This window comes from Rattus norvegicus, chromosome 10 (assembly GCF_036323735.1).
Source record: "Rattus norvegicus strain BN/NHsdMcwi chromosome 10, GRCr8, whole genome shotgun sequence".
NCBI lineage: Eukaryota > Metazoa > Chordata > Mammalia > Rodentia > Muridae > Rattus > Rattus norvegicus.
In genome coordinates, this window is record NC_086028.1 from 38,186,506 (window position 1) to 38,211,133 (window position 24,628).

Genomic DNA, 24,628 nt, shown 5'->3' on the forward strand with positions numbered 1-24,628 from the left:
CTTATGTAATTTTGCTATAAATACTGTTGTCTGAATTTATATATGCAAATTTCTTCTTTAATCTGAAAATACATTTGTTGGTCTTTGCAAATATGCATAACAAAGCTCTTGGTTTCATAATGTGTAGACTGGTGTGTTCTGTGCCCCCTGGAGAGGGGGCTGTGTGTCTGCTAAGTAAGTTTGTCTACACGGGAACAGATGCAGAAGCTGGGCCTAACCAAGGTCCACTTCACTCCCATGGCTGTAAATTGGAATTTTTGTATTGCAGAAAAACAGCAGAGTCCTTATAAACCTGCCTAGTGGATGGAGACCAAAAGAGGGGTGTGTGTGTGTGTGTGTGTGTGTGTGTGTGTGTGTGTGTGTGTGTGTGTCTGAGCGCTGCATTTCTGTGCTTAGCTGACCAGAAGGTTATGTCTGTTTGTACTGAGGTCAGAGGTTTGTCTAACAGTTGATCTTGCCCAGATGAGAGTATGTGTAAAGCATCAGTGGCCTGAGAGGATTCCTTAGAGATACCACTTGTTGGTCATGGGACCTCTGGCAAGCTGGTTAACCCTCCGTGTACTCATCTACACAGTAAGAGAAAAGTGTATCTCCCTCACCAAGCTGAGTGGATAGTGTCAGAACATGGTAAGGGCTCAGTAAGGGCTGCAGAAAATATGTTTGTTTCGCTCGCTCGGTGGCCAGAGACATCCTCAGAGGGCCAGCTGAGCGCCCACATTGTACAGCTGGGGCTTGGGAAGGCCTTGACTCTGTTTGCTTTTGGATCATTTCTGTGGGAAGTCTTCATAGTAATCCTATAGTGAGCCAAAGCACAGAGCGGGGACTCAAGTTCTGCTAATGCTGGAATCTTGGGGCCTTGCTTAGTATGGTGGCTATGCCAGAGGGGTGGATGCCTTCCCTGCCTTCTGCACTCTGGGCCTGGGTGGAGTTTGGCTGGAATTTAGAAGTCTGCTCTCTTTCTTCCCCTCCTTCTCATCCGGGAAGGTGATTTCCTTCCTTATCCCATGGGTAACCATGCTGATTCCTACAAGAGGTTTTTGGCTCATTGGAAACATACTGGATATTTTGCCAGCTGCGAGGTTTGGTGGCACGTTTGGCAGGTGTCCCCTGCCCCTCTGGCTTGTGCAAAGATGGTCAGACGGGCCCCTGACAACCTGCAAACTGTCTTAGTCTGGAGTCTGCAAGATTACACAGACAGGTTTGGATTGTAGCTTGGGGTGGAGAGCTTACTTAACTTATATAGGAAGCCCTGGGTTCAACCACCCATGCTGCCTAGAATTTCAAATGAACTCACACAGCAATGTTCTTTGAGATGGAGGTGTGTTGGTATCTTTTTTGTTTTTGAGTTGGGGATCTCTCCACACAGTCCTGGGTGTCTTAGAACCTACTATGTAAACGAAACTGACCTTGAATTCACAGAGATCCACCCACCTCTGTGTCTCAAGTGCTGGGACTAAAGGTGTGCACCACCAGGCCTGACGGCATGTTGGTATTTTGACTTACCCATACCAGCATGATGTACATACCATAGGCCTATCTTTCTTATATTTTACTTATTTGTTGTGTGTATCTTGAGTATGTATGTATGTATGTATGTGGGCGTCCTTGTGTGATGGCGTACGTGTGGAGGTCACAGGACAACTTTCAAGTCTTTCATCATGTGGGTCCTGGGAATGGAATTTTAGCTCTCAGTTTTGACAGCAGGTGCCATCTTGCTGACCCCATATCTCTGACCTCTGAGCGGGTCATGCTCAGCCTTAGCTCAGCTCAGAGGCTTAGGTTGATGGCTGTTGCATATGTATGCATATGTATGCAGGGTCAGCCCTCAGCAGGTTCTGTCATCTCTTCCTCGGGCCATCAGACTCCTGGCACACTTTTGGGGTCCCTCTCTTCTTAGACTCTGACTCTGAGGCTCACTCTTCTCCAACTCTGACCAGCTCCTGTGACTCCTGTCTGCATCTGATGGAACAAAGTTCAGACTCCTAGGTAAGGGACCCTGTGGGTCTTGGGCAAAGCAAAGATGTGAGTGGGAGAGGGAAGAAACGTGAAACAGCCTCATACTTGGCATTTTTCCCAGCCAGGCGCTCGCCCCCCATCTCCGCTTTATCCTCAGCACCATCTGTTACATCCGTTGTCACCCTGTAATCTTGACACATCCCCAAAAAGCATGCTATCCAAGGAGCGCCTATTTTGTCCTGAAGCTAGATATAAGAAGCAGCCTTCTCACCCCAGTGTGGCTCAAGGGCCCTGTCCCCTGAGAGCTCACTGTCCTGTGAAAATGACCTTGGTGAGTCTTTCTGGGCAGCAATGATAGCTGAGAAAAAGGTGTCTGTGTAGCCCCCAGTGCCTAGCATTGAGGGGTCACATGCGAATGCCATAGGCAAAGCCACAGCTCCACATCCTTCTCCAGGAGGTAGGGTTGCCTTTTCCTTCCTTCCTTCCTTCCTCTCTCCCTCCCTCCCTCCTTCCTTCTTTCCTCCCTTCTTCCCTCCCTCCCTCCCTCCCTCCTTCCTTCCTCCCTTTCCTCCCTAACACACTAGGAACCAACCTTACTGGGGCCTTATGAAATGGATCGGAGCTGAGTCTGATGAGGTGTTGATGACCCAAGGGAGCATCTGACTGGACTGTTTGAGACAGGAAGAAAGAAAGACTTGCGAGAGACTGACGGCAGAGCCAAGGAGGATAAGCAGAGGAGAACTCAGGGCTTGTCCAAAAGCTTTGGATGGGCAGTGGAGGTTTTGTGCTCTTTGTCTTTTTGACGTCAGCAGGCTGAGATTGGGTGAGGAGGCAGATTCTGGTTGCTGACCATTCAAAGATGGCCCAATACCCAGATATTAGCTTCCACCAGAGAGCCCCTTGGGGTGATTGACTTTTGAGCCCTAGGATGAACTAGGGAGTGGTCTGTGTTTGGGACAGTAACTCCCGGATGTCTTTATGACCAAAGCTCAGCTTCCTTGGGGCCATGTCCCAGAGCAAAGGAGCAAGGACCAGATGGCCTCCAGGTGTCTCTTAGGGCCTGTTCAGCTTCCTGCTTCTGTGCTTCCTTTAGGCTTTTGGGATTCCCCAACACCCTAGTCCCAAGCCCCATCTTAAAATGCACTAGATTTGTGGATAGCCAGATGTGAGGCTGGCTAGGCAGTGGGGGAGCCGCATCTGCTTGAGGAAAGGGATGTCTCCAAGAGTCAGAACGCTCTAGTGGGAGTTGCGCGCATCCTCGGGGTGCCATGTGAGGAAGCCTAGCTGGGAAGAGGCAGGAGAGGACAGGGCAGGGAGCTTCTTGGCAGTGACTCCAGTTGCCTTGTTTGCTGTGGAGTGAGTTGGGGATTCTTAGAATGGGTAGCTTCCGGGTACATAGAAGACTTTATGAGTCAGGTGAGAGGGACAGAATCAGAGGAAGAGTGTGTCTGCCTCTGATCATGCTCTCTGGCTGTTGTCTGCAGGGCCTTCTGGGTGTGGGCCACTGGGAACCTGAGCTTTAGGGGAACTGTGGGATGGAGCCAGACTTCTCAGGCACAAAGAAGACCCTTCTGTCTGCCGTTGGGGTAAATGGAAAGCAGAGATGCATAGCTGTGCCTTCATAGCTGCCTCTGGCCGTGTTGGTGCTAGGGCATCCTCTGCAGCTCGCCAGTGCCATCATCCATCCTGTGGTGGTAAACAAGGCAGGGAGATTTTGGAACCCACATCCCCCCTTCTAAGGCTGGGGTTTCATTCACAAGGAAATGCTGCTGCCCCCTCCTTTGAATGGTTGAACCACTTGTGGCTCAGCCCTTTGGCAGGCCACCCCTAGAGTCAGTCCCTAGCCAAGTGGGAAACTGGAGTCGCTATGCCTTCCGCAGCAGAGAGCCCCATATGTGCAGTGGCAGGATGAAACATCTCCTCCTCCTCCAGCAACACATCAAAGCCTGAGAAAGTCTGTGTCCCAGGCCTCGGTGGCAGGTGGCAGGGACAGCCATGGGCTCAGGAACTCTGCTCCTTTGATTCTTGGAAACCCGATTTTGGGAGATCATGTCAATCAAACCATCCCTAGTTGTGGGCTCCAGCCTGGCTGTAGGAAGACAGAGAAAGTGTCCTGGACAGAGAAGCACAGGGCCAAGTCCTGGGCCAGGGAGAACCTGTCTTCCTTCAAGAGGGTGGGTAATGACCAGCCCAGGGAGAATGACTGCTGGCCCAGCAGCCTCCCAGTTTTAACCATGTGTGCACCGTGGTGGCACTGCGAAGGCTGATCAGGGTTTGAGTCTTCCTCCCAGGTGTTCTGTTGCCGCTTCTGTAGAAGAGAGACGCTGTGGCCAGGTGTCCTCCAGATTGAGGACAGGTGTGTCTTGCTTCTGTTCTCCTCAGGCCCGGGATGACAGCTTCTCTGGCTTTGCCCTCTCACACACAACCTTCCAGTTATTTCCCGTGACCTCTGACCTGGGTCTACAGGCTTGCTTGGAATCCTGGGACCAGAGCCTCAGCCTTTCCTGGGAACATTCCTAGGATTCCTCTTAGGCTCAAGGACAGTTGTGCTTAACACAGTTCTGGCCTGAGGCCTCTGCTCTGGCTATTTTTAAGGCCTAGGCTGCTTGGGAGTAGCTGAAGTCACTTTGTGCCAGGAACATGGGTGGAGAAGGCTCCCCGTGTTACAGTGATTCCTGGGGAGTGGGGTTCCTGTCTGCCTGGCAGGGTGTACCCGAGGATGCCTTGAGATGAAGAAGAGGGTAAAACGTTCTGAATTTTAAGCCCTGAGATAGTCTAGGAGGCCAGCCAATGCTAGGCACAGGAGCCAGAGACCACAGCGCTGGAGAAGCATGTGGAAGACCTGGCCTCAGGGAGCTGTCAGCATCCAGGACGCAGGAACCACGTTTCTTATACTGGGTGTCTGCTTTGATTCCCTCCCAGCCACCAGCATAGTTTGGGGGTTCTTGCATCTGTCTTGTTGGTGTGGGTACTACAGCAGATCCCAGTCTCTGAAGATAATCTGTTTTCATGAGGAAGTAAACAGTGAGCCCCGATTTCTCCCTAGATGCCACCTCGATTCTCGGTAAAACACGTAGCTCCCTGTGTCTGTCAATTAGGGCTGATCCCGAGGGTTCAGAAAGAGCAGTTCCGGACCAGGACAGGGATGTCCTGGTTGCCCACTGGGCTGTGTAATAAACAGGTCCTCCGCTTTGTTCTGCATGGCCAGGCATGCAGGATTGTGCTTCCTTAGTTTGGTTGCTTTCCCTGATGTGCCAAAGACAGGGTGACGTAGAAACCCTTGGCTTTGCTCAGGATCCAAGAGCTGGTTAGTGATTAAAGAGGGAACCTTGGCCTTGGAGTTTCATATTGTGTGCAGATCTCCAAGGTGCCAACTTTCTCTGTCCACGGGGCGGTCTTTGAAGATGTTTAGAGCCCCTAGTGAGCACCCTTGGTTGCTAGATATGAAAAGGGCCAGAATCAGCAAGATCTACCCCTGTCTAGGGCCTGCCAGCCTAAAGGAAGAGTCAACCAAGCCAATGCAGTGGACACATCATTTCCCCAGGTCTGTCTACCAGTCTGCCAGACAGTAATGTCTCTGGTCCAGATACATTCTCCAAAATGCCAAACCCATTGTTGGGCCTGATATTCTCTTTTTTCATTTGTTTTTATTTTTCTCTTTCCTTTTCACATTTTCCTTTTTGAGACAGGATCTCATGTAGTCCAGGCTGTCCTCAAGGTTGCTACGTACCTAAGGATAGCCTTGAATTTCTGATTCTCCTGTGCATCTTAGTGCTGAGATTACAGGTGTGTACCACCATCCCTAGTTCATGCTTAGCATCCACATCTTTCTTTTCTTCTCACTTGGTTTTGTTTGAGGGAGGCACTAAGGATAGAGATTAGGGCCCTACTTACTTAGGAAAGTGCTCTACCATTGAGCTACATCCATAGCCCTTGGTAAGCCTTGAACTATGGTCCTTTTGCCATAGTCTCTTCAGCATTTGCTACTGGCCCATGCCGCCAAAGCTGACTTGTTTGTAGGTTTTGTTGTTGTTGATGTTGTTGTTATTTTCAGACATGGTTTCTCTGTATAGCCCTGGCTGTCCTGGAACTCATTATAAAGTCTACAAAGACCAGACTGTTCTCAATTTACAGAGATCCAACCGCCTCTGCCTTCCAAATGCTGGGATTAAAGGCGTGAGCTACCAGCACCTGGCTTGTTTGTGTTTTGAGACAGGGTCTCTCTATGCGGTTCAGGCTAACTTTGAACCCCTGATCCTTCTGCCTTAGCCTCCCTGACTTTGGGATTGCATGTCTGTGTTGCTACGGCCCTCCCACTGTTGTATTCTCACAGTTGACTGCAGCCCCAAGCCTGTGGCAACCCTGGGGGCCATGTTCACATGGGCTCTGCCATTTCTACCTCTTTCTGGAACTTGCCGTCTTTCAACCAGAGTAATGTGGCCAGAAGTGTGTTTCCCAGTCACGCTGCCTCCAGTCAGATCCTGAGTAGTGTGGCCTCCTGTGTATGGCTGTCTCACAGTGCCCCAGTGGTCTCATCCGTACCAGTGGACACCATACTGCAGCCAACCTCATGGAGCTGCTGTGCGGAGTAAGTAAGATGGGAACTGTACCTTTCAGAACGTGCATCGGCCGTAACTATGGTGGTCACCAGCATCGCTGTATCGATCCTCTTTGGCATGTATGTGCTTCCCTGGTCTCTGTGACACTTGGGAAGCCTGGGGATGTAGTGCCCTCGCCTTCTCGATGCCCCAGTGCCTGCCACACAGCAGATGTGTCCGGTGATGACTGACTGTGATAGATTGGGAGCCTTCCAAGTGCAACAGAAGCAGAGTGCATTGGCTAAGGGATTGCTGCTCTCCATCCCTGCCGGACTGGCTAGTGCTGCCCAGGGTGGGAAATGCCGAGAGACTGTAGCGCTTTTGGTTTGGCTCATACACAGTGGTTCTGAGTGACCTCCCTTCTTCTCTGAGGCTGTAAACTCAATGCCTGGCTTTCTTCGCCCCTTCTTGAAGTTTCCTGAGTCTCCCCACTCTCTCCTGTCCCTGTCATGCGTTGTACTATGGAGACTAGCAGTCAAGGCATCCTCAACTGCAGGGCTAAGGTTCTACTCTGCTAGGGATATAGGCCAGACACGTAGAGAGGTAGGGCCCACAGGAGCTCCATGACTGCTCTGACATGAGGAGGCCTTCATCCTGAGGGGGCCTTCATCTCAGGCTAGCTCCCCAGATGTTCATAAAGGCCTCCCTGAGTCACCTTCTTCGGCATCATACCACCAAAACGTCAGGGCTGTTACCCAGCAGGAGACCTGCTCTTCTATCTGAACCCTGGTCACTGCATCATGAAGGGGACACCCTGGTTGCTAAGAGTCCTTCCTGTGCTCTGACTGCTCAGGCTGGCGAGCCTCTGAGGGGAGGGTGACACTTTGCAGTAAGTAGGACATTTTGGGTCACGAGTTATTGATGCCAAATGTGTGATCAGGAGAGCGGGCATTAGTGAGAGTCATCCCTCAGGGAAGCCAGAAGGTCACATCAGTCTAAGAACAGAGAAGGACACCATTTCTCTCTCTACATGGGTGCACCAGAGATGACACCCGTTCTGGTCCTTGATGGTCTTGGGAGGACATGGTGCAGCTTCAGCAATAACTTGGGGGTGATGATCTCCTTGTCCTCTGCACTTTCTATAGAGAGAGCCACTGTGTGTGAGGGGAGGTCAGACAAGGCTGCTAAAGCCTTGGTGGGTAGGCTTCTGTGGCCCTCATTGCTGCTTTTAGCCTCTGGGACCCAGAATTGTAAGACATAGGCTGGCCTGCTCTCTCCCTCGCTCTCTCTCTCTCTCTCTCTCTCTCTCGCTCTCGCTCTCGCTCTCGCGCTCTCTCGCTCTCTCTCCTCTCTCTCGCTCTTTCATGTCCTCTGCTGAGGAGAGTGTGTGTGTGTGTGTGTGTGTGTGTGTGTGTGTGTGTGTGTGTGTGTCCAGACACAGCTGACTTGGTCAGTTTTGGCGGCAGACTACAGGATGCTGGATTGCATCCTGATTGTGTCACCCTTGGAAGGAGAGCATGAATAAATATGCAGCCTTCTCGGCAAGCACAGCACGCCTTCAATTTTAGAGATTTTCATTCTCACCTAAAAATAAGCTTCAGACTGTTCTGTCCTGCATTTGATCCGCAGGCTGCCACAAGCAGGAAGGAAGACTGAATAATGAAGTCCTGTGTGGCAGGAGTTGAAGATGGTGTTTATGAACTTAAAAATGAGCAGTGGTGTCGTGGCTGGCAAGCAGGGGAAAGCATAGGGAACATGGCTGGCCCAGTTCGTGGCAATCTTTCTGAAGGTGGCCAACCAGGATGCATAAAATGTTAAGGATTGGTGCCAGGAAACAGGACCACTGTCTGGGACAGCCTGCTGTTCAGTGTGGGGGACCAGCTAGAAGCAGGTGCCAGCAAGAAGACAGAGTCTGAACCACACCCCCCACTCCCACCCCCACCCAGAGCCCAGGAGTTCAGGGAAGCAGCTGAGCTGAAAAGGCGGACTTTGGGGCTGAGAGATGGCTCAGTGGGTAAAGACTGCTGACCTAAATTCAGTCCCCGGAATCCACATGGTGGAAGGAGAAAACCACAAGCTGTCCTGTTTTAGTTTGTTTTTTTAAATATTTATTTATCATGTATACATCAGACAGCTTTCTGCCTGCACGTATGCCTGCAGGCCAGAAGAGGGCACCAGATCTCACTACAGATGGTTGTGAGCCACCATGTGGTTGCTGGGACTTGAACTCAGGACCTCTGGAAGAACAGACAGTGCTCTTAACCACTGAGCCATCTCTCCAGCCCACAAGCTGTCCTGTTACCACTACAGGAGCTTTGTTGAACTCCACACTCAATCAATAAGTAAGTAAGTAAGTAGATAAATGAGTGAATGGAATGAATGCAAAAGAAGGGGGAACATAGGTGCCGCTCAGTTGGCAGTATGCTCACCCAGCATGTGCAAAGCCCTAGGTTTGATCTCCAGCACCTAGGTACAGCAGTAAGTGCCTGTGAGTCCAGCACTGGGAGATGGGTATAAGAGAAGTAGAAGTTCAAAGTCATTCTTGGCACAGCAAGTTCGAAACCAGCTACAGCCTGTCTCAAAACCAAACCAAACACCCTCCCAACCCCCCAACACACACACACACACACACACACAGAGGAATTTAGAAGTAACCAGTGGGGCTGGAACTGAGCCTGGTGGGGGGATCTTATTGCCAGGCAAAAGGGTCGGGGGAAGGTTGGGTGTATCTGTGTTGTTTCTGATGTCGGCACCAAGCAAAGAAGACTGCCTGGTGGCCCTTTGTCAGGTTACATATACAGCCCTAAGGGGACTTGTCCTGAGTGGGTAGATTGAGGCATAGTGCCCTGGGTATGGCAGTAAGGAGAAAGGGTCATTGTGAAAAAGTCTCTTTGGGGAAAGCAGGTTTAGGGCAAACCTGGCTATTTGGAACGGGTAGAAAGGTCACATAAAATCTAGGACGCCTGTACACGCAGTTAGACATGATTGGTACAGGTGCAAGCACCCTAAGGCAGGTTGGGTTTTTGTGCCAGAGGCCAGACTGGCGAGAGAGGGACAGGCCAAAGGCAGCAGGGTGTGACTGCAGAGGGCAGGTGTCCGGGTGCTGAGGAGTCTCTTGGGTAGTGGAAGCCGCAGGACCTCCTATGAGCCCCTGACTCTTTGCCCACTGTGTTGCGTCCACATTTACAAAGGTGTTGCCATGACACTGCCGAGAGCACCGCTTTGGGACTGTGGACATGGGAGACTGAACCCCAGTGCATCTTCTTGTCCTTGGTGGTGGTTAAGGCGTAGGCACTGAGGAAGAAAGATGGGGGTGGGAGGCACGGTTCTGCCCAACATGGAGCCATGTGACCCTGGGAACCCGCTCTCAGGGTAAATCTACTCCCAGGGAAGCCAGAGAGGTGTCTACACAGTTGAGTCCAGCCGTGACTCTGTCTTTGGGCCTTGTCGTTTTTCTCAGTAGTGCTGCAGACCAAATGCAGTGGCTCCTGCACCCTTAGGGCCTGCTGCCCACAAGGTCATGCCTCCACATTCTCTCCCAGAACCTTCTTTTTAAACAGCCATGGCTTTGGCAAGGATGGAGCCCCCAGAGCCTGATGTCTCCAGAGACGACCACTGAGAAGGAAGCAGAAGCCTTCCTCGAGCCCCGGTTCTGGCTCCGTCTGTCCTTGGGAGTCTTGGTTCTGCTAGCAAGGTCCCTGCGGGAACTCTGTTGGAGTCTTGAGCAGTGGAAAGCAGGGGCAGAGGATCACCAGCCCAGCCTGACAGGAGGGACCTCTGATGCGCTCAATTAGGAGGGCCTGGGAAAGAGAGGCCTAGGAGGGAGTGGCAACATTCCCACCTTCCTCAGAACTGCCTGCTGAAATATAGCCTCCAACCTGGGCCTCTTGGGCTTTTTAAGATCCAGAGGAGGGCTGGGGATCTAGCTCAAGTGGCAGAGCGCTTACCTAACATGCATAAAGCCCTGGGGTCCTCAGCACCACACCAACCAGGCCCGAGGAGCATGTCTGTAATATCAGCACGCGGGTGGCAGAAGCAGAGGTAGGAAGCTGAATGTCGTTCTTGCCTATGCAGCAAATTCAAGACTGTTTTGGACCACAGGAGTTCCTTTTTAACGAGAAAGACCAAGGAGCTGGGTGTGGGGGCACACGCTTGTCATCTGAACACTTTGGAGACCAGACCGTGGGATAGCAAGTTCAAGGCTAGCCTGTCTCCAAAGTGTGGGGGGACTCAGAGACTCCTCTGTGAGAATGGGGCGTGGGGTTGGAATCCTGGTGCCTTCAAGGTATGTCCTGGGCTGTGCCAAGAACACAGGCACTGAGGTCAGGGCTAGTCTCACACAGACACATCTTTTCCTGGGGGCTCACTGTCTTGCTGTGCTTTTCTTGGCAGAACGCAGAGCCTGAGCCCCGGAGCCTGTCCCTGGGTGGCCATGTGGGCTTCGACAGCCTCCCTGACCAGCTGGTCAGCAAGTCAGTCACTCAGGGCTTCAGCTTCAACATTCTCTGTGTGGGTAAGTGACTTGGTCAGTGGCAGAAGATGGACGAGACTCTTTGGAGCCAGTGCTCTGTTGTGCTGGCCTCCTACGAAGCTGGGCTGAGGGGCTCCCAAGTGGAGAGAGATCTTGGGTCCGGGATTTAGTTTTGCCTCTGCCAGGGTCAAGAATGGGATTAAGATACAGGATCTGTCTCAGAGTTGGCACAAAGAGGAAACAGAAGTGGTCCCGTGAAAAGTGCTGTCTAAACACTAAAGATGGGTGTTTATCATTAGAGAGTCACAGTCACTAGTTCACTCATTTCTTTAAAAAAAAAAAAAAATCAGGGCTGGAGAGATGGCTCAGAGGTAAGAGCACGGGCTGCTCCTCCAGAGGACCTGGGTTCCATTCTCAGTGCGTCTATGGCGTCTCACACCTGTCTTTAACTTCGGTGCTGGAGGTTCCAGTGTAGCAGGCATACATGGGTACACATATCTGTGCATGCAGGCAAAATACCCACACACATAAAATAAATAAATCTTAATAAGAAGTAAACAAATTTTAAAAATCCGTAAGGCTACAGAGATGACCCAGTGGTCAAGAGCACTTGCTGCTGTCCAGAGGACCGGACATCTGTTCCTAGCACCGATGTCAGGTGCCTTACAACTACTCATGGCCCAAGTTCCAAGGAACCTGACGGCTCTTTCTGGCTTCCATGGGTAACTGCACATGCACACATAAATAAAAATAAATCTTTTAAAAAAATGTCTCCTTACTGTGCGACAAGGATACAGTGGTGAGTCAGACCCTGCTCTGACACCATCATCTCTAACATACTTTGGAACAAACACAATGTGATGGGGGTGGGAGCAGGGCTCCATGTGTCCAAGGCACAAAGACTCTGCAAGGCCCTGTGCAGGTATCCCCTGGGAAGGAGACCACGTGGACCTGAGGCTGCCCAGGCTGCAGGGACCAGCAACTGATGGTTTCAGGTCCTGTTCCTGTAGCCTTGGCCTAAGGATGATGCTCAGGATGTTTTGTGACTGAAGCCAGCATACAGTGGGATCTCCATAGCCTAATACTTTTCCCCACACCCTGGGGAAATGTCACATGTCCTGCCCAGCTGTGTCGTACATCAAAAGCTTCCTCCATGACTCTTCTGAATACTGTTTTTATCTTTCCCTTCCTTTTCTCCCTTCTATTTTTTTTTAAACACATTTATTCATTTTATTTGAGGAGTCCATGATGGGGCAAGTTGAGCAGTTGCTTCTGTCCTATCATGTGGGTCCCCTGGATCAAACTTCAGTTACCAGGCCTAGCAGCAAGTGTCTTTACCCTCTGAGCCATCTCACAGACCTGTTTTTGTTCGGGGTGTGTGTGTGTGTGTGCTGGGATAGAACCCCGGGGCCTTATACATGCCAGGCAAGTTCTCTACAACTGAGCAACTGCCAGAGACCAAGGGTGGAGTAGGCGGCTTCCCTTCTCTCGTTCAGGAGCTAAGGGTCTTAGAGCCCACCTCACCTAGTTGCCAGCTAGAGACAGCCCTATTCTAGCTTTAGTATTCACTTCTCTCCTTGCTGACCCCCCTCCCCACTTCCCTTCACCCCTCCCCCACTCCAGGGGAAACTGGGATTGGCAAGTCCACACTAATGAACACGCTCTTCAACACGACCTTTGAGACTGAAGAAGCCAGTCACCATGAAGAGTGTGTACGCCTGCGGCCTCAGACCTATGACCTCCAAGAGAGTAACGTTCATCTCAAACTGACCATCGTGGATGCTGTGGGCTTTGGGGATCAGATCAATAAGGATGACAGGCAAGAGGCGGGAAGGGCGGGCCCCACCTAGCCTCCTCAGTACTGTCCTAACACTTCTCGAGCACTTTATACCTCAAACAGCTCTCTCTGTATAGCCCTAAAGTGACCTAGGAAGGCTACTAGGGGAGGGCTGAGGGCTTGGGCCATTAGCAGACCCGTTCTTCCTCTGGGAGGCTACAGGAGAAGGGGTCAACCAGCCTTCTATACCTGATAGGGCAAAACTGTTCCCAGGGAGGAGAGTGGGAACAGCCTGGCTCGGGCTCTGCAGGGCTGCCCTCGCTGCAGCCAGTGTCTGCCTCCCAGGTGATAAAGCTGTCTGTAGTTACAGGCCCATAGTTGATTACATCGACACGCAGTTTGAAAACTATCTACAGGAGGAGTTGAAGATTCGCCGTTCCCTCTTTGACTACCATGACACGAGGATCCACGTTTGCCTCTACTTTATCACACCCACCGGGCACTCCCTGAAGTCCCTGGATCTGGTGACCATGAAGAAACTAGATAGCAAGGTACATCCCCCCCCCCCCGCCCCGTACCCCCTTCACCTGACCTCTGCCATCTTCCTCTGGCTGCATTTGGCTATGCTATGGTTGGCTTGGTATTCTCTGGAGTCTTGGCTTTCTGTGGTCCTCACTGAACTATTCAGAGCGCTTTTCCAGACTGGCCCTAAGCCCTTTCCTTCTCATTTGGAGCCTGTTCCTTGTGAAATGACTGCCCCCTCCTGGTGACCCTCTGCACAGTATCCCCTTCCATTTCTGCTTCTTTCTTTGTTTTCTGACATGGCTTCCCCTCGGCTCTCTTCTGAACTCACTAGGAGAGGAGAATGCTGTCTCAGAATTAGATTCCGAATGAGGGCAGTGTGCAGTTTCACGGGAGGTCAAGGAAGGTTGGGGTCCTGGAGGACAAGCGCCCCTCCTAGTGATCTCTCAGCCGCTGTGACTGCCTTTCTATTCCAGGGGTCAATTATCACCATGAAAAATGGGGTAACCTTGGCCTGGGAGAGTTTAAGTCCTTTCCATAGCTGCTACTCCTACATCACCTCACCTGCTTACTAGGTGGCTTGGTCACCACTACTGTTTCTATCAGGCCTCAGGCCACTTAAGTAAGACCCTCAGAGCATCCTCGGTCCAAGTTGAGCATGCCCAGGGTGACCAAACCGTGGGGCCTTTGGAAACATTGCCATTGTTACAGTTCCGGTCATCACAGTGGTCACGGGTGGCTCTGGCTTATCAGGAGCAGCTCTCTTCCTGGTGTCCTGCTCCTAGTGCTTGTCCACAGTCAGTGACCATAACTTAGAAGAACCAACCAACCTGCTGCCCCGCCCCCCTGACCTTCACAGGTGAACATAATCCCCATCATTGCCAAGGCTGACACCATCTCCAAGAGCGAGCTCCACAAGTTCAAGATCAAGATCATGGGTGAGCTGGTCAGCAATGGAGTCCAGATCTACCAGTTTCCCACCGACGATGAGGCTGTCGCCGAGATTAATGCGGTCATGAATGTGAGTGAGGGGCGGGGCCTTAGGGCTCCAGAGCCAGAGGGTTTGGAGACACCAATCTGAAGCACATACCCTGGGAGCCCTATCCCCAGGATGTTATCCTTAGCATCTTCAGCACAGAGAGTGGGCATCACAGCCCTCCCAGATGTTCTGTGGGCATGGGATTAGAGGACGTGTTTGTTGGGTTTGCACTAAGGGTTCCCTAGATCTGAGTGTCTCGAGTCCTACTCTGGGTGGGAATGTGTTGCATGGTGGGGTTTGGGAATCTGGAAGGAACCAGGCTCACAGTCTTTGATCTCTCTTGCTCCTGAGAAGAACGCCTCACAGACAGGCACGCCCAGGTCTCTGTTCTCATAAAACAGTTCTCTGAAAGATACAGGAAGTCAACCTCTGACCCCAGAGCCTTGCAAAAGGCCGGTAGGCCCTCTCTAGAGTGCAGGGGTAGCGAGAGAGTCTGTCCCCTGGCTCCAGCAGAGGGCTCACACAGAACTGGATCCCCTTTCAGGCACACTTGCCTTTTGCCGTGGTGGGCAGCACAGAGGAGGTGAAGGTGGGGAACAAGCTGGTTCGAGCACGACAGTACCCCTGGGGCGTGGTGCAGGGTGAGTGTTGGGCAAGCACATCCCCAACTGGGGCCTTGGCTCAGTCTCTTGTCCTGCAAGCTGAGGCCACTGTCTTGCCATCTCTCTGCCCATCTGCATGGCCACCTCACTCCGTGGAGCTCCCTGAGGCATCCAGCCACTCTTGTGCTGTTGTTCCTCTGCCCAGCTCTATGCCTACCTCATGCAGTGGAGCCACGAGGCCCCCAACATTGTCTGCTGTACCCCCAACCATCTGCCTGCTTGCTCTGCTCTGTGGAAGGCCCGAGGCCCCCTGTCTTACCATCCCACACCTATCTGCACACCTACCTCCTGATGCTGTGGAGCTACCAAGGCACCCGACTACTGCCCTGCTGCCCACTCCCCTGGCCCCCACATGCCTGTCTGCATGACTGTCTCATGCCTCTTACACCCCTGCTTCTAGTGGAGAACGAGAACCACTGTGACTTCGTGAAGTTGCGGGAGATGTTGATCCGGGTGAACATGGAGGACCTGCGTGAGCAGACCCACAGTCGGCACTACGAGCTCTACCGGCGCTGCAAGTTGGAGGAGATGGGCTTCCAGGACAGTGATGGTGACAGCCAGCCCTTCAGGTGAGAGCCACTCTGTCACACCAGCGCTTGCTGTCTCAGGCCTGTGAGCCTTCAGGCAGAGGCTGGTGGGAGCCCCGAGTCCTCTGGCCTCAGCGTCTTACCTGACTGCTGTGACTGCCTCAGTTCTACCTTTGGTCTCTCCTTTGGGTCTCCGCAGCCTCCAAGAGACGTACGAGGCAAAGAGGAAGGAGTTCCTGAGCGAGCTACAGAGGAAGGAGGAAGAGATGAGGCAGATGTTTGTCAACAAAGTGAAGGAGACAGAGCTTGAATTGAAGGAGAAGGAACGGGAGGTATGTGCCAGGCCTGGAGCATGGCTGAGGGGAGGAAATATCAGCGGGCAGGCTGGCTGGGGTGGGGTGGGGGGACCTGTCCTGTCCTGCCCATACCCAGGGGCCTCCCTTTTCCCCCAGCTCCATGAGAAGTTTGAGCACCTGAAGCGGATCCACCAGGAGGAGAAGCGCAAGGTAGAGGAGAAGCGCAGGGAGCTGGAAGAGGAGACCAACGCCTTCAACTGCCGGAAGGCAGCCATGGAGGCCCTGCAGTCACAGGCCTTACATGCCACTTCACAGCAGCCTCTGAGGAAAGACAAGGACAAGAAGAAGTAAGTGGCATCTCCCTCCTAGGGCTGGCTCTTACCCCAGGGCTCCGTCAGGCCTCTCTCGACTTCTCTGTCCCTCTCCCTGCTCACCACCCCTCAGTTTCACACTCACTGCTCACCCCCAGCCTCACACTCACTGCTCACCCCCAGCCTCACACTCACTGCTCACCCCCAGCCTCACACTCACTGCTCACCACCCCTCACCCTCACACTCACTGCTCACCACCCCTCAGCTTCACACTCACTGCTCACCCCCAGCCTCACACTCACTGCTCACCCCCAGCCTCACACTCACTGCTCACCCTCAGCTTCACACTCACTGCTCACCCCCAGCCTCACACTCACTGCTCACCCCCAGCCTCACACTCACTGCTCACCACCCCTCAGCTTCACACTCACTGCTCACCACCCCTCAGCTTCACACTCACTGATCACCACCCCTCAGCTTCACACTCACTGCTCACCACCCCTCAGCCTCACACTCACTGCTCACCCCCAGCCTCACACTCACTGCTCACCCCCAGCCTCACACTCACTGCTCACCCCCCCTCAGCCTCACACTTACTGCTCACCCCCAGCCTCACACTCACTGCTCACCCCCAGCCTCACACTACTGCTCACCCCTCAGCCTCACACTCACTGCTCACCCCTCAACCTCACACTCACTGCTCACCCCTCAACCTCACACTCACTGCTCACCCTCACCCTCACACTCACTGCTCACCCCTCAACTTCACACTCACTGCTCACCCCCAGCCTCACACTCACTGCTCACCCCCAGCCTCACACTGCTCACCCCCAGCCTCACACTCACTGCTCACCACCCCTCACCCTCACACTCACTGCTCACCACCCCTCAGCTTCACACTCACTGCTCACCACCCCTCAGCTTCACACTCACTGCTCACCACCCCTCAGCCTCACACTCACTGCTCACCCCCAGCCTCACACTCACTGCTCACCCCCAGCCTCACACTCACTGCTCACCCCCCCTCAGCCTCACACTCACTGCTCACCCCCAGCCTCACACTCACTGCTCACCCCCAGCCTCACACTACTTCTCACCCCTCAGCCTCACACTCACTGCTCACCCCTCAACTTCACACTCACTGCTCACCCCTCAACCTCACACTCACTGCTCACCCCTCACCCTCACACTCACTGCTCACCCCTCAACTTCACACTCACTGCTCACCCCCAGCCTCACACTCACTGCTCACCCTCAGCTTCACACTCACTGCTCACCCCCAGCCTCACACTCACTGCTCACCCCCAGCCTCACACTCACTGCTCACCCCCAGCCTCACACTGCTCACCCCCAGCCTCACACTCACTGCTCACCCCCAGCCTCACACTCACTGCTCACCCCTCGACTTCACACTCACTGCTCACCCCTCAACCTCACACTCACTGCTCACCCCCAGCCTCACACTCACTGCTCACCCCCAGCCTCACACTCACTGCTCACCCCTCAACCTCACACTCACTGCTCACCCCCCTCAACTTCACACTCACTGCTCACCCCCAGCCTCACACTCACTGCTCACCCCCCTCAACTTCACACTCACTGCTCACCCCCAGCCTCACACTCACTGCTCACCCCCAGCCTCACACTCACTGCTCACCCCCAGCCTCACACTACTGCTCACCCCCAGCCTCACACTACTGCTCACCCCCAGCCTCACACTACTGCTCACCCCCAGCCTCACACTACTGCTCACCCCCCTCAACTTCACACTCACTGCTCACCCCCAGCCTCACACCCACTGCTCCCCCTCCCCCCCAGCTCACTGCAGTTTGCCCTCACCTCCTCACTTGCTTGTTACCTGTTTGCACCTCCATCTTGCTCTTGCACTAGTGTCTCAGTGTCTGTCCCCTGGATCTCTGTCTCAGCTGTCTACTCTCCATCCAGCCCCGCACCCTATACTTACCCTCTGTCTTTGCTCTCTCTCCTCCCTCGTTCTCCCATAGCACCCTCAACATGTGGGGCCTCTTCGCTGCTGTGGTGAAGGAGGCTGGGTCAACATGGGCAGTGAATAGCAAGGAAGCCAAGCGGGTATAGCGACAGGAGGCTGGGACAAGTCTGTCAGGCCAGGACTGTCCTTTCCTGCCAGATTCCACAGACCCCGTGCTTCTGCTTGAGTGGCTGTGGCATGTGGCCCCCTTGGCCTCTGAGGCTGGGTTTGTGAAACTCGTTGACTGGTACATGGTGACCCATAACAAGAGGGACTCATACAGGAAGTGGCTCATAACACTGGGCCGGTCCCGCCATCCCAGTCACTGTCATCTCTACTCAGCTACTTTGGAAGGCCTACAGGGCTGAAAGCATGGCGGCTCCTGGCAGAGCTCTGGGGCTGTGTCAGGGAGCAGGGCTGCCCCTCTTGTAGGAGCTGGAACAATTCTTGTAGAGAGTGGCAGATGGCAAGGAAGGAGGCTCTTCCTGGGTATGTCGGCTCACCAGACAGACAGACAGACAGAAGGACTCCTAGTCAGGCTACCTTAGTATTTTCTTTGCTTACTCCAACTCACCCCGGCTGCCTCCTTCTTTTCTTTGCCTTTTTTTTAAAGCTATTTATTTTTTATTTTTGTGGTTCTGGGGCTTGAGCCGGGCCTCGCACATGCCAGCTAGGGTCTCTACCATTTACCCACATCTGCAGCCATGTTGGCGTTCTGCGCAGCACTTTCCCATGTCCTTATCTGGAGTCTGGTACCTGACTCCAGCGGCTCTCGGCCTCCCATTTCCTTCATTCAGAAACTCAGGCCACATCATACCCTGGTGTTCCTATGAACCTCAGTTTCCCTGGGCCTTGGCCTGCATTGCTCTCACTGTTTTCTTGCCAACCCGTAAAATAAGCAGGCCCATCCATTCTCACCCTGGGCTCCTGTTTCCCCTGTATTGTTTAAGGAGGCATGTACCCAGGCCTTCCATTCTTGGGGGCAGTGGACTCTAGTGGTCAGAACCACACAGTGGCTTGTCAGCTGTGGCCTGAGATACATCTTCGTGCACGAATTCTCTCATGTCCTGCCTCACTTTTAGGTGGAATTCCCTGATGCACAAGCATAGACACGATCTCTCTCTCTCTCTCTCTCTCTCTCTCTCTCTCTCTCTCTCTCTCTCAAACCTCCCACTGGGGCAGACAAAGCACTCAGGACTAGATGTACATGGGGGTTCCCAAGGTTTGCTGGCTGCTTTGGGACAAGAGTTCCCCCTTTTTGTAATCTTGCCCATCTGGATGCCTGGCAGCTCACCTGATCCTAGGAAGGACCCCAGGCCCAACTCCTGTCAGTCAGGAAAGTTTTACGGTTGGTCCCATGCTCAACGCTTGGTTCGATGAGTTTGGAGGTTGAGGTGCAACTATTGTGGGCTTTAAGCTGGCAGTTCAGAGATGCCCCTCTTTCTTGGGGGAACAGAGGACCAAGTCTGTACACTCCAATGACTTTGCCCCACTCCCTGCCAGCTTGGTTCAGGCTATCTTGGGGAAGTAGAGGTTGGCAGTCAGTATCCCCAAATGAGAAACTGAGAGAAGCCCCAGGACCAGGTAGGTGTGGTGGGTAGCACATGCTGGTTCCCAGGCATCTGTACCTAAGGCGCTAGAGTTGGGGTTTCAGGGTTTAGGGCTCACTTCCTCTTGCACTGGCTCACTGGGATAGGGTGGGCCAGGCATGCATTTGGGGAGTGGATGCTTTCGCGGCCATTTAGTTAAACGGCTTTGGTTGGTTTATACTCATATTCTTTAAATTTTAATCAATTTTTTGCGAAATTACTTCCCAATCAGATTTTGACCCTCAGCCCGGGACGCCACAAACTGAAGCGAGTTCCCTGCTTTGCTCGTCACAAATGCCAAACTGACTGCTCTTTCCCAGTGCCCAGTGCTGTCTTTTTGCTTCTGTTCGATTTGGTCTGCGTGTCTTTTAATGTGTCTTTGTTTTGTTCTGTTCTGTTTTATTTTTATTTTTCAGTTAAAGCACGCACAGACTTACATGTCAAGAGCGGACTTTAGGCTTTCATGGGTTAAACTGCTTGAGTTACACCTTGTGACCCTTCTCCCATAACATGGTGTGAGGATGGACTGGGAGCCCGTACAGACTCCAGTGTTTACAGCCTTGCCTTGTCCCTCCCTGATGGCCTCAGGCTGCCTGGGCCTGACCAGCTACCCTTCTCTATGCAAATGCGTCAAAGCCATGAATGCTGGAATTCAAAACTGACAAGGTTTATTTTTTCCAGAGTCGGTGGCTGGTCTTCCATTTACAGTGTCACTATTCCTTGACGGAGCAGCTATGTGCCGCTCTGGTGATGGCCCCAGCCAGTGATGCTAGGCCTCATTACTCTTCGTCAAGCCGGCGACTCATGTGGTGCCCTAGGCCTGGCCTGCGGTCTGGTAGATACATGCTGCAGAATTTGCCTGGTTCCTCTTTGTTTTAATTTTTCTAACCTAGAGCTTAATTTTAATAACTTTTCAACAGTTCTAAATTTTCATTTTGGCACCAGTCCTAAAGACAAATAATAACCTATCTCTCCTGTTATTTTCATAAGTAACACAGATTTCCCTGATTTTTGTTTTTTAAACTAAAGAGATCTCTAAACCTTCTTACATTGAGAGCACCCCTCTAGTACACAGGGAGAGGTGGGGAATAAAGTTCCTATTCTGCCAGTGTTTGGGACTTCTTTATGGACAGAAGTGGACCCCGAACGAGACCACGCCCGGCGTTTTTACGGTGAATGTAAATGGAACAACAGCCCCAGACCCTAGAGGTGCTGCCTGTGACAGGGACCAATTGCATGTGTGTTCAGTGTTTGACTCCAAACAGCCACCTACACCCAGCAGTGTGCTCAGGGGAGAAGGCTGTTCGTTAAGGTCATTGTTACTTCTTTCCTGGCTGTCACAGGGCAGGGAAATAAAGGTGTCTGAAGCATTAGGACAATCTGAGAGAGAAGGAAAGAGAGAAGAAAGACAAAATAGTAGAGACTAAGACTGTCCCCTCCAGCTATACTTCCCAGGTGGACACTTTTAAGAAAATGGCTGCCAGGTGTGATGGTGCAGTCCTGTAGTGCCAGCGCTTAGGAGATAGGAAGCCAGAGGCCGGCCTCAATTACACAGTGAGGCAGAGGCCAGCTTGGGCTAAAACAAAGTGAGAACAGGAAAAGTACTAGCAGCCATTTTTTTCTGGCAAGCCTCAGAGTCGAAACTGGGGTTAAAGACTAGCGTCCTTAGTGTTGGCCCAGCTCCAGCCTGGGCTCTGGGCTCCCTGAGAAGATACACTTCATTCTGGAACAAGAGGGGGCCACACTGGTCCGTGCTGCATTCAATTTTTGACCCTCGTCTCCCTCTCCACCACCATTTTCCCCTTTCTGCCAGGCCTGTTTCACTTCCCCCAGGACCAGTCTGACTCCTTCCTGTCCTTCTGATATGGTGGTTCATTCAGAGTGAGCTGGAGGGGAAGGTGGTTGTGAGTTCCCTGAGGCACAACTCCCCAAAGGCCGATGGCACCTGTGAGAGGTGACTCACAGCAGGGGAATAAGATCTGTTGATGCTCTGAGGAAAAATTCCCCATGACCAGGCTGGATTCTGGCTGCATAAAAGACAGAGTTGCAGGCTCATGGTCCATGCAGAGAACTCCGAAGCCAGCAAATTCTACCACCATCCCCTGCAGCTCACCAAACATGGGCGTATTGGAAGGCTGCTATGCTCAGTGCCCACCTTTGGCCTAAAGCTTGCCCGCATCCCGGGGAAACCTGACTGGAATTTTCTAGGATCTAAGTTCCCTCCATGGATCCCTCAGTGTGGCAAGCTCTACCCCTGTGTGGAATTTTGTTATCTTTATTTAGCTGAGGTTAAATTAATCTTTGTCATGCAAGACAAACATGAGGCTTGCCCCTTGAGGGATGTGACCCCATGCGCAGCTGGGATTTACGCCTGTTTCTCCAGTCATCTGTTGGCTTCAGGAGGACTGCCATTGGACCCCATTGACATTTACCGTTATGTGTCTTCCTTCAGTCATTTTGTTTTGTGGTAGAATCACCATGTAAGTTACGGTCTAAACCCGTACTTTTGATGTTGATGATCCTGTCAGCTACTTAGGCACTGAGGAGGCTGAGGCAGGAGAACCAGAAGTTCAAGGCCATAGTAAGTCACTTAACAAAACCCCATGTCAAAATTTAAAAAAAAAAAAAAATGCCGGACATGTGACTCATGGCTAGCAAATGTATTTAGCGTGATTGGGGACCAGGTTCTCTCCCCAGCACTAAGAAAACAAGTCAACAGCCATCAAGCAGATATATCCCAGGCCAACCAGGATGTGTATTCTCCCTTGTGCTGGGTGGCGTGAATTATGGCACCCTGTGACTGTGCAGACTGACCCTGCATATGTTTGTGTGTTTGTACGTTTGTGTGGACTCCCCTGGGTAAGAGGCCCAGGAAAGCCAGCTTGCTTGTCTGTTACGTTCCCATGCATGTCTAAAACCACTCCAGCTGTCGATCCGTTTACGCCTCCATCCACGGACTTGTTTCTGTTCCTTTCCATCCACTTTGTACTCATTTGTTTTCATTAAATTTTGCATTTATTTTGAGTTTTTTTAATGGTGTCATTTTTGGGCAGTGGCTTTTCTGCTTTCGAGTTTCTTGAGCCTATTAATATCCTGTAGCTGTGTCAGTAAGCAGCCTACTTCCGCTGTGGCCTTTGTGGAGGCAGACCTGAAAGCCATTTTCCCAGTGAATCCTGCTGCATTCACTTGTGCTTGAATGCTTGTGGGCTGGAGCAATCACGGGAAAGAGAAACTGCAGTCTGTGGCTCTTGAGTTATAAGGTCCAAGACTGGGGTAAAGCGACTACCCCCAGGGAGTTTACAGCGTTATTAAGGAAGGTTGGCTTGAGACAGCTCACTATGTGTTCTCAGCTCCTGTAATAACATGCTCTAACAGCTATATCAGCCTCACCGTCCGAACTATTACTGCCCCCATTTTACGGGAGAGACCCAGAGAGGTTTCATAATTACCTAAGGCAACACAGGAAGTAATGGGAAGAGCTGGGATTTGAACCTTAGTTATCTGTGTCCTTAATTCCTGAGCTTAAGCTTGGCATCCCAGCAGGATCACGGGAGAAGAGTGGAAATGTGCTCATTGTTAAAATAAGGTGTGACGGTGTGGGCCGCGAGTGGCCCTGCGGTGGCTTTGCGGAGGTGGAAGCCTGGGAGTTCTGGTGGTTGGAAAGATCAAGCCACCTCTGGGTTGACTCACACCTCCATTTCTTGTGGCCCCAGTCCTTCACTGGTCCCTGATCTTCCCAGGTTGAGACAGAAGGAAAGTGGACTGTGTTTGCATTACCAACTATAGGCACTCCCATTTGTAGGTTGGAGTGAGGGCTGTCAGTGATTGAAAACTAAGGCACGGAGAAGAGACCCCTGCCCCTCACAGTCTTGGTCTCTAACAGTGCACAGTGGTGTGTTGGCAGTAGGAGTGGGAGCTGCCCTAGAAGAATCACTTCATGGTAGCCAGGTGGTAGTGGCACATGCCTTTAATTCCAGTACTCGGTAGGCAGAGGCAGAGGGATCGCTTTGAGTGTGAGGTCAGCCTCATCTACAGAGCTAGTTCCAGGACAGCCAGGACTACATAGGGAAAGTCTGTCTCGAAAACAAAAACAAAACAAAACAAAATGAAAAAAAAAAAACCAAAAAAACGAAGAGTTATTCCCTTTGTAGATATACAAAGCAACAGGCCATGTCCTTACTTGTATGGGGCTCTCGGGACTGCCCTCTGCTTGAGAATAACATCAGCCTGGGGACAGGTTACAGCTAGAGCCACCTGGACCACAGGTTGATGTGCTGTGTAGCAGCACCCAATGCCACAGGGTACCCACCCTGGTGCAATCCATCCACACAGTGTCCACTCCTGTATGTTGTCCTCTGGATGGAACACAGGATGCCAGTCAGCAAGTCTACCTTGCCTGCTTGCTTTAGGTAACGAGAAATGTCTGAATGCCAGGTTCCTACTCCCCTACTCTTATCCCTCCAGGACCTACCTACCTGGTAGATGGTTATTGTAGAAGATCCGAGCAATAGGGTTCCAGGAATACATGACTAGTGAGAGATGCACAGGGTTCCATTAGTGGGAAGTAGATCTCCAACAGCACTGAGAAGCATCCGAGGCGTTTTTACAGAAACCCCCAACTGCCGGGTGTAATGCCATGAGCCCTTGGCCCCAGTACTCCAAAGGCTGAAGCAGGAAGATTTTAGGTTTGAGGTCAGCCTGGGCTGCAATACTTGTGCTCGGAAAATAATAACAGTAAAAATAAAAAAGCAAGGGCTGGGAGCTGGGGATTTAGCTCAGTGGTAGAGCGCTTACCTAGGAAGCGCAAGGCCCTGGGTTCGGTCCCCAGCTCCGGAAAAAAAAGAACAAAAAAAAAAAAAAAAAAAAAAAAAAAAAAAGCAAGGGCTGGCGAAATGGCTCATTAGGTAAAGGAGCTTGCTGCTAAGCACACCAACCTGAGTCTGATCCTTGAGACCCATGTAATAGAAGGAGAGAACTTCCACAAACTGACCTCTGACCCCCACGTCTATACA

General features: G+C 52.1%; 1 protein-coding gene across 13 annotated transcripts in view; it reads left to right on the forward strand.

Annotated features, from left to right (window-relative positions):
- Septin8 (septin 8) overlaps nt 1–24,628 on the forward strand; it is a 29,049-nt gene that overhangs the window by 1,052 nt on the left and 3,369 nt on the right. For 4 of the 13 annotated variants that reach the window (XM_063268976.1, NM_001414347.1, XM_063268979.1 and 1 more), the window contains exons 2-9: nt 10,887–11,007; nt 12,589–12,784; nt 13,107–13,293; nt 14,124–14,285; nt 14,788–14,884; nt 15,306–15,474; nt 15,632–15,764; nt 15,885–16,075. In XM_063268976.1, coding sequence (XP_063125046.1) covers nt 10,887–11,007; nt 12,589–12,784; nt 13,107–13,293; nt 14,124–14,285; nt 14,788–14,884; nt 15,306–15,474; nt 15,632–15,764; nt 15,885–16,075 — 1,256 coding nt within the window. Of the gene's footprint in view, nt 1–6,139; nt 6,545–10,886; nt 11,008–12,588; nt 12,785–13,106; nt 13,294–14,123; nt 14,286–14,787; nt 14,885–15,305; nt 15,475–15,631; nt 15,765–15,884; nt 16,076–19,848; nt 22,641–24,628 lie in introns of those variants that run through there. The other 9 variants (XM_006246268.3, XM_063268980.1, XM_017597256.3 and 6 more) reach the window with 8 other exon arrangements.